Source organism: Panicum virgatum, chromosome 5N (genome assembly GCF_016808335.1).
Source record: "Panicum virgatum strain AP13 chromosome 5N, P.virgatum_v5, whole genome shotgun sequence".
NCBI lineage: Eukaryota > Viridiplantae > Streptophyta > Magnoliopsida > Poales > Poaceae > Panicum > Panicum virgatum.
The window spans coordinates 17,473,642-17,484,335 of record NC_053149.1 but is presented as its reverse complement, the minus strand read 5'-3'; the positions used below and the strand labels follow the sequence as shown (position 1 = coordinate 17,484,335).

The 10,694-nt window shown below is 44.5% G+C and overlaps 1 protein-coding gene across 1 annotated transcript; it reads right to left on the bottom strand.

The window, feature by feature from the left end:
- Positions 1-589: 589 nt before the first annotated feature.
- LOC120674620 lies at positions 590-2,414 on the bottom strand. The gene is made up of 3 exons (XM_039955774.1): positions 1,818-2,414; positions 822-1,607; positions 590-733 (listed from the first exon to the last, which is right to left on the bottom strand). Exons 1-3 carry the CDS (start codon positions 2,412-2,414, stop codon positions 590-592), a joined length of 1,527 nt encoding a protein of 508 aa, XP_039811708.1.
- Positions 2,415-10,694: the final 8,280 nt, after the last annotated feature.

Genomic DNA, 10,694 nt, shown 5'->3' with positions numbered 1-10,694 from the left:
CTCTTTCGGGGTCGCCTCGGTCTCCTCTTTCGCATGTAGACTCCTCGCATCTTCTAGAGTTTATGTCCTTCACGATTGCACCCCTTTGGACGTTGTTATCTTGGAGATATCGTCGAGGAAAGGATAGGATAGGGAACCCTTCCTTAAATCTTCATTTGCTTTGCTTAATCCCGAAGTATCTTGATCTCATCTTCGTGGGCTTGGTCCTTTGGGCTCCCTTGGAGGATGGATGTGCATGAGTGGACTTCGAATCAACATGGGCTTTGGTCTTTCCTTTAGGCTTTGGCCTTCGTCTTTTTCCGTGTTAGCGCTCGATCACGGGCCTCGTCATTTCATGCTCCAAAATAGGTAAAAAACCTGCAAAAAATGAAGTTCCTCCAAAATATATGTGCAAATGTGAAAATGACCAATAATTAGGCCGTGGTTAGGACGGTTAGTGATTTTGATATTAAATTCATGCAATTATCAAGGATAAACAAGGAATAAAATGGGTACTTAAGGAGTGCCAACAGTATCCCAACTTTGCAACCCAATAAACATCATTAATTGAATTATTATGAGTAAGAGCAATTTTACCCAAACCAATTACTTATCCTTTACTATTGTCTCTAAAGACAATAGTTTCTTTGGGTATATCATCTGTTTGCAATGAAGTGAACAAGTCCTTCTCCCCGGTTATATGATTTGAACAACCACTATCAATCAACCATGCACTTCCACCGGAGGAGTATGCCTACAAAACAAAGTAAGGCTCAAGTTTTAGGTATCCAAACTTGTTTGGGTCCTTGGAGGTTAGTATAGGCCATCTTGAGCACCCAAACATTCCTCAACCTTTTTGTGTGAGCACCAATGTACTTGACCACCATCTTCCCATTTTGAATCATCACGGTGTAGTCAATAGTGTAGTTGCGTGATATGGGAGGTGACACATTCTTGTTGGTTATGTTGACTTTCGTTGTGTTCTCAACCTTGTTCTTATCTTGGTCAACACTCATCTTTGTGCCATGGTGAGCCATGTGCATTAAATCATCAAGATTTGCTCCTTTCTTCCAACGTGGGATGGACTTGCCATTCACAATCTTAGAACAATTTGTATTGTTTCCTCTTGTGTGGCCAAGTCTATCATAAATGCTTGGAAACCTTTGAGCCATGTTATAAGCCGGGTGTGACTCAAAATCATTCTTTGGCTTAAGGTTTCCCTTTCCAACTAGCATGTTCAACTTGTAGATTTGAGCATCTTTGGCCTTGATTGCTTCTTCTAGCTTTGCAAGGTTAGTAACACAAGCATTTATATCATGATTATGACATTTAGAGAACCCTTTGCTAGTGGAGGCATTAGAGTCAATAGTAGCTTTGGAATTAGACTTGGTACTCTCCCAAAGAGTGCTATGGTTCACTTCAAGATTTTTGTATATATCTGCAAGGCGTGATTGCCTCTCTTGAAGCTCACTATAAGCATTCTTTAACCTAGCAAGTGAATCATTTGCCAAGGCATGATCCTTTGACATCCTCACATTTGAGTTATTGGCAAGAGACAAGTCCATTGCCAATTTCTCAACCTTATCTTTTTTCTTGGCTAAAGATTCTTCTAGAACAAGATTTCTCTCCTTCTCAAGGATGAGCAATTCTTCTTGTTCTCTAAGAATCTATTTCTTTTTCTCTAATTTCTCCATAAGTTTTTTAATTTGTTTATAACCTAGTTTTCCAAACTTCTTTATCATGTTTTCTTTGAGTTGGGTCTCTTCTTTCTCTAAGTCATTTTCTACTTCACTAGACGTGGAGGTAGGAGAAGATGGAGGGATGGCATAGTTTGATACCTTAGTCCCTTTGGCCATAAGGCACATAGGGCCTTCATCTTCATCATCGGAGAGGTTGTTGAAGAGCTTTGGTGTCGATGACGTAGAGAGCAAGGCAAGAGATGTCGTGCCCTCATTGTCGGAGTCGTCAATAGACTCCCATTCTTCACCAACATGAGCCTTGCCATGCTTCTTATTGTACTCTTTGCTCTTCTCTTTGTACTTTTTCTCTTTGTCATAACTCTTGTCCTTGCTCTTGCCCTTGTATTTCTTGTCTTTATTTTCATTGTCATCATTGAGAGGACAATCCACTATGAAGTGATCTTTTTCACCACACTTATAGCATTTTCTTTGTTTGATCCCTTTCTTGAAGTTTCTTTTCTTCATAAACTTCTTGAAGTTTTTCATCATCATGGCTATTTCTTCATCGGTGCTATCTCCATCACTTGACTCAACTTTCTTCTTTTGCTTTAACGGCTTCTCACTTGTTTCAACCGTCTTGCTTGGTTCGGCCTTGAGAGCAATAGTCTTGACTTCATCTTGACCAATTGACTTGGCAACATCTAGAACATTCATCTCATGAAATTGTAACTTATTCAACAAGTTGATTGGCTTCATCTTTCTATATTATTCCTTGCCTCTAATGTAGGTTGCCAACATTGGATTTTTGGGTGCATATGCTCTAAGTATTTTCTTAGTGACCTTGAAATCATCCCAATCTTTGCTATCAAGAGTTTTAATCTCGGTAACTAGAAGAGTGAGCCTATGATGCATTTGTTGAAGGGTTTCATCTTTTTCATGACAAATGCTTCCAAATCTCCTTGGAGAAGATCCATCTTTCCTTCCTTGACTTCATCATTGCCTTCGTGTGACATTTGGAGAGTTTCCCAAATCTCTTTTGCACTTATGATTCCTCTTACGTTGTTGTACTCCATTGTGCAAAGAGAGCTTTTAATGACTCTCACGGCTTGGGCATTGCGAAACAAATCTTGCTCATGTTCCGGAGTAGCCACTTCGCCTTCTCCAAGTTGAAGCACACCAACACACACAATGGTCCAAAGATGTGGATTAAGTCCATATAAATGCACGTGCATGTCTTCGCTCTAACAGGCATAGTCATTTCCATCAAAGTGAGAAGGTTTGCCCATTGGAACGGTAGAGAACGAAAGGTTGGAGGATTGGAAATTTGAAGTCTCATATGTATGAGACATCGTGTGAAAATCTTGTTGACTCTTCTTCTCATTTTCCAACTTCATCCTTTCATTGAAAAGAGTTAGATCCTTCTTTTCAACTCTCTCATTCATCTTCTTCTTTATTTTATTTTTTTCGCTTAGTTGCCCTTTCTTCCTCAGTCATGTCACCTTCAACATCGCTAACCTCGAAGTCACTATCATTGACTTCGTATGCGGAGGGAGCACCACTTTCGAACGTCTCACCGGTCATAGTGTTTTCCCTTAGCGGTTAAGTCTTAATCAAGAGATTAGGCTCTGATACCAATTGAAAGGATTGACACTAGGCTTAGAGGGGGGGTTTGAATAGGCCTGTTTTGAAAATTTCCTAAAAAACTTGACAGAAAATCGTCAGGTTCGGATGATCCGGCCCTATGTCGGATCTTCCGGTCCTTCTCTGACCCGGATGATCCGGCGTAGGGTTGGATGATCCAACAGGGAGAAATAATCTTGCACTAAATTTGAAATCTACTTAGCTTTTGACGAATCTCTTTGAATACAAAGTTGACAAATGAAGTAGCTGAGCCTGTGAACCAGTTTAGCACAAGAAGAATGCAACTAACAAGTAGATAAAGTAAATAATAACTCAAGAATAATAAGAACAATAATAAATAAGGGAGACACAAGATTTATTCCGAAGTTCACTCCACGAAGGAGCTACGTCTCCGTTGAGGTGCTCACAAAGAGCAGGGTTGCCGTATAACCCTTTCCGTCACTTAATCAACCACGTAGGAGGATTAAGTTGCTCACTAGCAAATGTTCACAAAGGACGGGGTAATACAAACTTCCGGGGCTCAACCACAAAGGAATGGAAGCTCACCGGCACCTCTAACCGTCTAGAAGCCAAGCTCCAAGAGTAACATACGTGAATCGACGAATCAAAGGTTGCTTCAAGTGCTTCTTGAGATGAACAAGTGTAGCTCACGGAGTGCTCTCAAATCACACCTCAAATCTCACTTCCTCTCAATCCCTAGGTGTTTCCTTTCAAGAATTAAGCTCTAGGATGGAGATAAATTAAGGAATGAATGCTTTGGAGGCATGGTTGGTCGGGGGGAGAGAGAGAGAGAGAAATAAATGAAGGGGGTGAAGGGGTATATATACTCCCACCCCCGAAAGTGACCGTTGTGTGTTTTCTAGTGGTTCCCGGATCATCCGGAGTAACCTCGGATCATCCGGGGTAGTGACAGAATAGGCTAAAAACACACTTGAATTTCTCAGATCCGGATCATCCAGTGTAGGGCCGGATCATCCGGCCTGGCACTGCCAGGCGCTCACAAAACTCCAGGTCCGGATCATCCGGACTTACTCAATGCTGAACTTCACTGTTTGGCCGGATCATCCGGAGTAACCCCGGATCATCTGACCCTGTGCAGAAACTTTGTGCAAAGTCTTTTGTGAGTGAAGTGTGTGACTCTAAAGAATGTCATCTCAAATGAAGTATTTTGACAACCTAAAATTCATTCAAATGCATCCCCCTTGATAGTACGGTGAACCTATACTCAATTTCAAACTAAAAATTAAAATTAAATCTCCGATAGATTCCATCATATATGAAATGAAATTGGGGACTTTCCTTTCATCTTCTTCTTGGATTTATCATTTTATTCATGCACACACTTTATTGAAAGCATCATATCCCCAAATTGTGATTGTCAAAAATCACCAAAATCATTTAGGGACCTAGATGCACTTTCAAGGTTGTCCGGAACCGCAGCGGACGGAGTTGCAGTATCCGCTGCGAGACTATTTGCACTAAAGTGGAACAGAAAGATAGCGTCGCGTTTCATTTGCAGTATCCGGTTTCATTTGCAGGAAAGGGAATCGAGTTGAGCAAAGAGAAAAGAGAATAGGGAAAGAGGCAGAAGAGAGAGCGGTGATTCAGTTAACCCGTAAAAATCAAGGAGATGGAGTGATTGTAGTGGGAGCTACCATGTGAATGAGAGAGAGAGGAGGAAAGTCACTTTCCGAACGACTAGAAACAACATTGGGCTAAAAAGACACCCTTAGAGCATCTGTAGCGTGGCAAGAAAAGGTCTTAAATAAAAATCGCTGTGTTTGCTTGTCTGTGGCTGATGACTGGTGCTGATTTGTTATAAGAGAACAGTACTGCTGACTGGCTGATAGCTGGTGGCTGGTGCTGATTTAGTATGTGAGGACAGTACTGCTGGCTGGTTGGCTGACAAGCCAAGCGAACACAGCGAATGTGACCTTGGTCGACCTTACACAGTAAAACATGTGATCTTATATAAAGTTAAAAAAGTTTATGGCCGGATCTCACCTTTGATACTGAATCTCAAGCAATAGAATACGTTATTCATCCTTTTGACTATGGAAACCTGTGCTATGTTGTGTGCTTATGGCTAGTGCCAAATACCAGGCACTCGGCAAAGATAATCGTGGTTGGAATTTTAGGAAAAGACTTCAAGCCTAGTTCTGGATCTCGGGGTCTGCTCCTCTCCTTTTGTTTTGTTGGTTTAGACTCTGTGTTGGGTAGTGTCTTTGCTTGTGGGCGATCTAAGCGCGGCGTTTGATTTTCGACTCATATTGTAATCCGTGGCGGAGCTAGGAATGAACGGGGGGCAGAGGGGGGGGGGGCATTTTCCCCAACTAAGAACCGAGGAGGAAGAAGGTAGATGGCGCTAGGGATTGGACGAACCACAAACTGACTGGGATTGGCGGATTGCGACAACTGGAGTCCAATTCATCACTGTGCTGCGGAGGCCGGCGAGCAGCAGACGATGGAGACCGCAGACTAGAGGGTGGGGGAGGCAGGGCTCGATGAGGCGATGCGGCGCGAGCGGTGATGCGACTGTCACTCCGACGCTGCTTGCTGTCTGCAACTACTCGCGTGGCTGCCAGCCTGGATGATTGGGTGCAAAGGAGATGGATTTTCAAGACTTCAATTTTGCGTATACATATGTGATTTCATTGGAACCAAGGGGAGGCATGGCCCACTTTTGCCGATATGTAGTTCCGCCACTGACTGTAATGGTGTCTAAGGGCTGCGTCTGTTTCCTCTTCGGGCTGTAAATAATCATTTATAGATGGGGATGGTTGCTCCGTGGAGCGAACCATAATCGATCCGTCGATCCAAATGACATATCATGGAGCACCGGCTGATCTGCTATGACCCGGTGCTCCATTGGATCGCGTGGGTCGATCCTCAACTATATGTCATGCAGCGACAGGCACCCCTTCACGTGGGTCGTTCACTTACCAAAGAAGATCGCGAGTCTACGACAGCATAGTGCACTGGTGCTTAATGGACTATAGGCTGTCGCATGTACTCCGGAGCTCATGTCTCCTCCGGCAGGTGGCCACTCTTTACTCCTCTTCCTAGCCGCTTACTCCCTTGCCGGCTGCTCAATCATTTGACAAGATGTAGACGGGTGCGACGACTAGCCCGCAACAAGGCGCAGCCGCTACCTGCCTGCCTCACGCTAGGCGTCGTGGCCTTTGGGGTGGTGCCGTGATGGATCGAACCAGTCGACCCATTGGTTCTATGGGTCACGATCCACTAACCGTTAGCTAATTCCTATATTACATTAGGAGCCCGTTTGGATTATTTTCATGGATAGGTTCGATGATCCAATGGATCGAACCGCACCACCCCCATCCTTATAATCATTCGTAAATGATTGAGGCCGGACTGTCCATCATTAGGACACGGCTATATTTCGACTGACCGTATTTTAGTCTCTTGCTAGGTTGATCTTTATTACTCCCTCCGTTTCAAATTATAAGTGATTCTAAAAATTTTAGAGTGTCAAACCATTTCAAAGTTTGACCAAAATTATAGAGAGAAATACAAAGATTTATGACATCAAATAGGTATACTATAAAATATAGCTAACAAAGAATTTAATGATATTTAATTGATATCGTAAATGTTATTATCTTGTTGTATAAATTTGATCAAACTTAGACAATTTTGACTCTCCAAGATTTTTGAAATGACTTATAATTTGGAAGGAATGGAGTAGGCAAATAATCATGGCATGGAGCACTGCTTTCTTATCTGCTTTGGTGGGAAACCAGTATAGATGAGTAGAAGGCCCGAGGCCCGGTAGCCCGGCCCAAGCACGGGTGACCTGGCACGACCCAAGCACGGCACGGGCCCGGTCTAGGCACAACACGGGTCTCGAGCCGGGCTTGGGCCGCCAGGCAGGCCCGTCGGGCGGCACGGCACAACCCGCAATTAGTGGAAGGCACGGTAGAGGCCCGTTAGCTTATATATAACTATAATTATATACTTATATATGAACTTATAACTTGTGATTTGTCAATAAGTTAACTTATAGATGTAACTTAGGTGTTTTTTTAATATTTATGAACTTAATGATATTTGAGGAACGATTCTTTAAATATTTGTGAAATTGATATCTTCATATGTTTATGGACCATTTGGGCCGGCCCGGCACATAATTTTGGTCGGGTCATTTGGGCCGGCTCGGCACGAAAATAGGCTCATGGGTCGGGCCTGGCCGTCGGCCAAGCACAAAGCCCGGGGCAGCCCGGCACGATGGCATGACGGGCCAAACTTGACCCGGCACGATCAAGCCGGGCCCGACCCGGGTCCAGGACGGGCCGGGCCGGGCTGGGCGGCCCGTTTGCTCGTCTATAGAAACCAGCATGCAAGCAACTGCGCAGGTGGCCCACTACCTCTCCCTCCTCCGCACCCGCATCTGGCGGTGCTGACCCCGGCAGAAACACATCGCGAAAGAACACATGCAAATCTGCCAAAAATCAACACAAACCAGGCACCAGGTGAAGCACCGCGCCACCGGTGACGCACATGAGAGCAGCCATGGCAGACGACGCAGATGCACTGCACGCATAGTGGTGGGACACCTATAAGTTCTTGTTGGATATCTTTTGGGAGCCGCGTGTGCGCCCCCGGCACGTGTGACGTGTGTGGCCGGGTGATAACAGGCCGGGAGATTCAACAAATCCTTAATCCATCGAGTGAAATTACCCGGTCACAACTGTTTGATTAAAACTGATAATCTAATTATCATCTTCATGGATCAATTAAACAACCGAATAAAATACCAAAAGTTCTGGCGAACAATGCCAAATTTGGTTGACAATCACAAACAAAAAGATCTTTCAGTATCCTTAAATGATTGCTTATGTTAAGTTGTTCAATATTTGAGTTGGATTTGTTCTAGACTAGTATTTGTGGATTACACTGAACAAAGGTTCCATGTTATCTCCTTTATTAAAACTTGCACAAGCACTAGATAGTATAGTAGCAGTACTACAATACAGAACTAGTCAACTATCCACAAGTAATGAACTATAATCCACCAATCTACAAACTAGTACCATTCAAGCTCAAGAAAATGCATGCAAAGACCTAATAGAAAAAAGAAGAAAAGCAATACGAAGGATGAAAGCTAATGAGTAAGGACATACGGAGACGTATTCGGAGGGTTAGCTGTCCTGAAGCTCTATCTGGACAGGAACAAGGAGTCACGTGCTATAAATTCTATCTTTATATCACACGCTATCCTTCATACATGACTCATATACATGTTGTGTACGTATACATGGGAGGGGGGCCTTGGTTATGGGGGCCGGGGCGGTCGCCCCTCTCGCCCCCCCCCCCGACTGGCCGATCAAATTGGATCAAATTTGACTATCTTTATATCAAATAGTATTAACATTTATGTTTCTAAATAATTTTGTTATAAAAATATGTTACATAACTAATTAAATGATACTTATTTTAATCATGAATATTAGTACTTTTTATATAAATTTAGTCAAAATTTAAACTCTTTGACTCATGGGTGCTTTTTGGCAGCCATAACAGTATATATTTTTTCATTGTTTTTTTTGCGAAAAAGGATGAATATCATATATTAAAGAGCAGTGCAGTACATCCTTTTTTTACAGAAAGGACCCTGAGTAACTGAAAAATTACACAAAGACCCCAACTGTGCTTCTTCTTCCTCAGTTCAAGCTGCCTCTGTAGCTCACCCGATGCCCTTGCTGCAAACCGATCCATCCAACCTCCATCCTCTCCCTTCCAGATCAATGAACGGACTCCAAACATTGGTAAGCTGCAAGATATCCTCGGTGAAAGACCATCAGCCGTCGGCTCCATGATCTGGCACCTCCTCCCCTGGACCACCTCCCAACCACACGAACCGGAAAGCAACTGGAGCCACACAGATGAGAAACTCAGCAGCCCAAGAACTGAGATCCACGAAAGGACCCATCCGAAAACGAATTGAATGGTCCAGGCGTTCCACTCTGCCTCGCCCCCAACAGCAGCGAGCAGCAGAGGGAAAAGAAGCCGCAAAGGATTCATCGTCACCTCCTCCATCCGAGCAAAATCAAACGGAACAAGCAACAAGAATCCCCCAGCACAAAATCCGCCACCAGTGAAGAACTCACTGACGCAGAAGAAGAAGCCCCAGGAGGAGCACAAATGTCCCTTCCCCATCGCACATAGGAAGGACACAAACCCAGACTCGTCGCCGTAGAAGATGCCAAAACCAAACCCGGCTTCGTCATCGTCGACGTCGACGAGCTAAAGGAAGACCAACCGGCGGCCGAAGAACATCTTCGCCAGCAACAAAATCCTCCAGACAGCAAGCAGCACATGCAAGCGCCGCCACCGCCGAGGAACAAAATGCCCAAAGCGACACCGTCACCATGGCCAACCTAACCTACCCTAGATCTACTCCTATCTAGGTAGTATGCACAACCGGCGGTCGATTCCCCCGCTCCCCTACCTCGCCGGCGCCGGAGGTGGCGTCGGAGAGGAGGGGAGCCGCCGGAATCGACCCTGGAGACGTGGTCACCGTTCCGCTCGCCCTTCTCTACTGTAGCGGTCGAGAGAGGAGGAGAAGGAACTTTTGAATCCAACTTAATCTCCGCAAGTCTTTTATTTTAGGACACACATGTGAAAGGATCGGGTGCTCTAGCCTAAGAGGGGGAGGGGGTGAATTAGGCACTAATAAAAACTTAGACCTATGGCTCCAACTAGTTTGCACAAAATTTAAACTAAAACATGCTATCTAGATGTGCAACTAGGTTGTTCTAGGGTGAAACCCCTATCCCAAAAGAGTTCAGCAACCTATAGCCTTTCCTATAAAAAAACTATTCTATGAAAGTAAAGGCACACAAATTGCTAGTATGAAATGCGGAAGCTTAAAGAGCGGGATAGGAGATAGCAAACTCTTGACGCGTGTGTTTATCCCGTGGTTCGGTTAGCCACAAAGGCACACCTACATCCACGTTGTTGTAGCACTCACTAAGAGTATTGCTACTCGGCCACCAAGTCTCTTCCGTGAACACAATCACGGTCACCTTGGCCCCGGGTTCCACTAAGGAGCTTCTCCACAAAGGATGGGGTCTCCACGTCCCCCGCACAAAGTGTCGTCACCGCTCCACACCAAGTCGGAGGGTCGATGACGTTGCCGGTGAGCTTCACGCTCCAAGGTGCCGGCGCACCAAGCTCTTGTTTTGGTTCACTAGAGAACCATAGCACAAAGGCTCAAAGCCTTGCAATCACACTCACTAAGAGCTAATCTAGCACTCACACTTTACAAAACTAGTGTTATAAGCTAAGGATATGATCTATGAGCTCTTGTATGGCTTGGAGATGTTCTTGGATGTGTATGAGGTGTCTTGGGACTCCAGCAAACTTCAAATG

What these genes read in the sequence shown, in the direction of transcription:
- LOC120674620 (XM_039955774.1), bottom strand. Translation starts at nt 2,414, where the DNA reads ATGAAGCCAATCAACTTGTTGAATAAGTTACAATTTCATGAGATGAAT. An exon ending in TTATGGCCAAAGGGACTAAG is followed by an intron (nt 1,608 to 1,817) that starts GTATCAAACTAT and finishes ATCCTTGAGAAG; the next exon opens with GAGAGAAATCTTGTTCTAGA. An exon ending in ACACAAAAAGGTTGAGGAAT is followed by an intron (nt 734 to 821) that starts GTTTGGGTGCTC and finishes TTTGTTTTGTAG; the next exon opens with GCATACTCCTCCGGTGGAAG.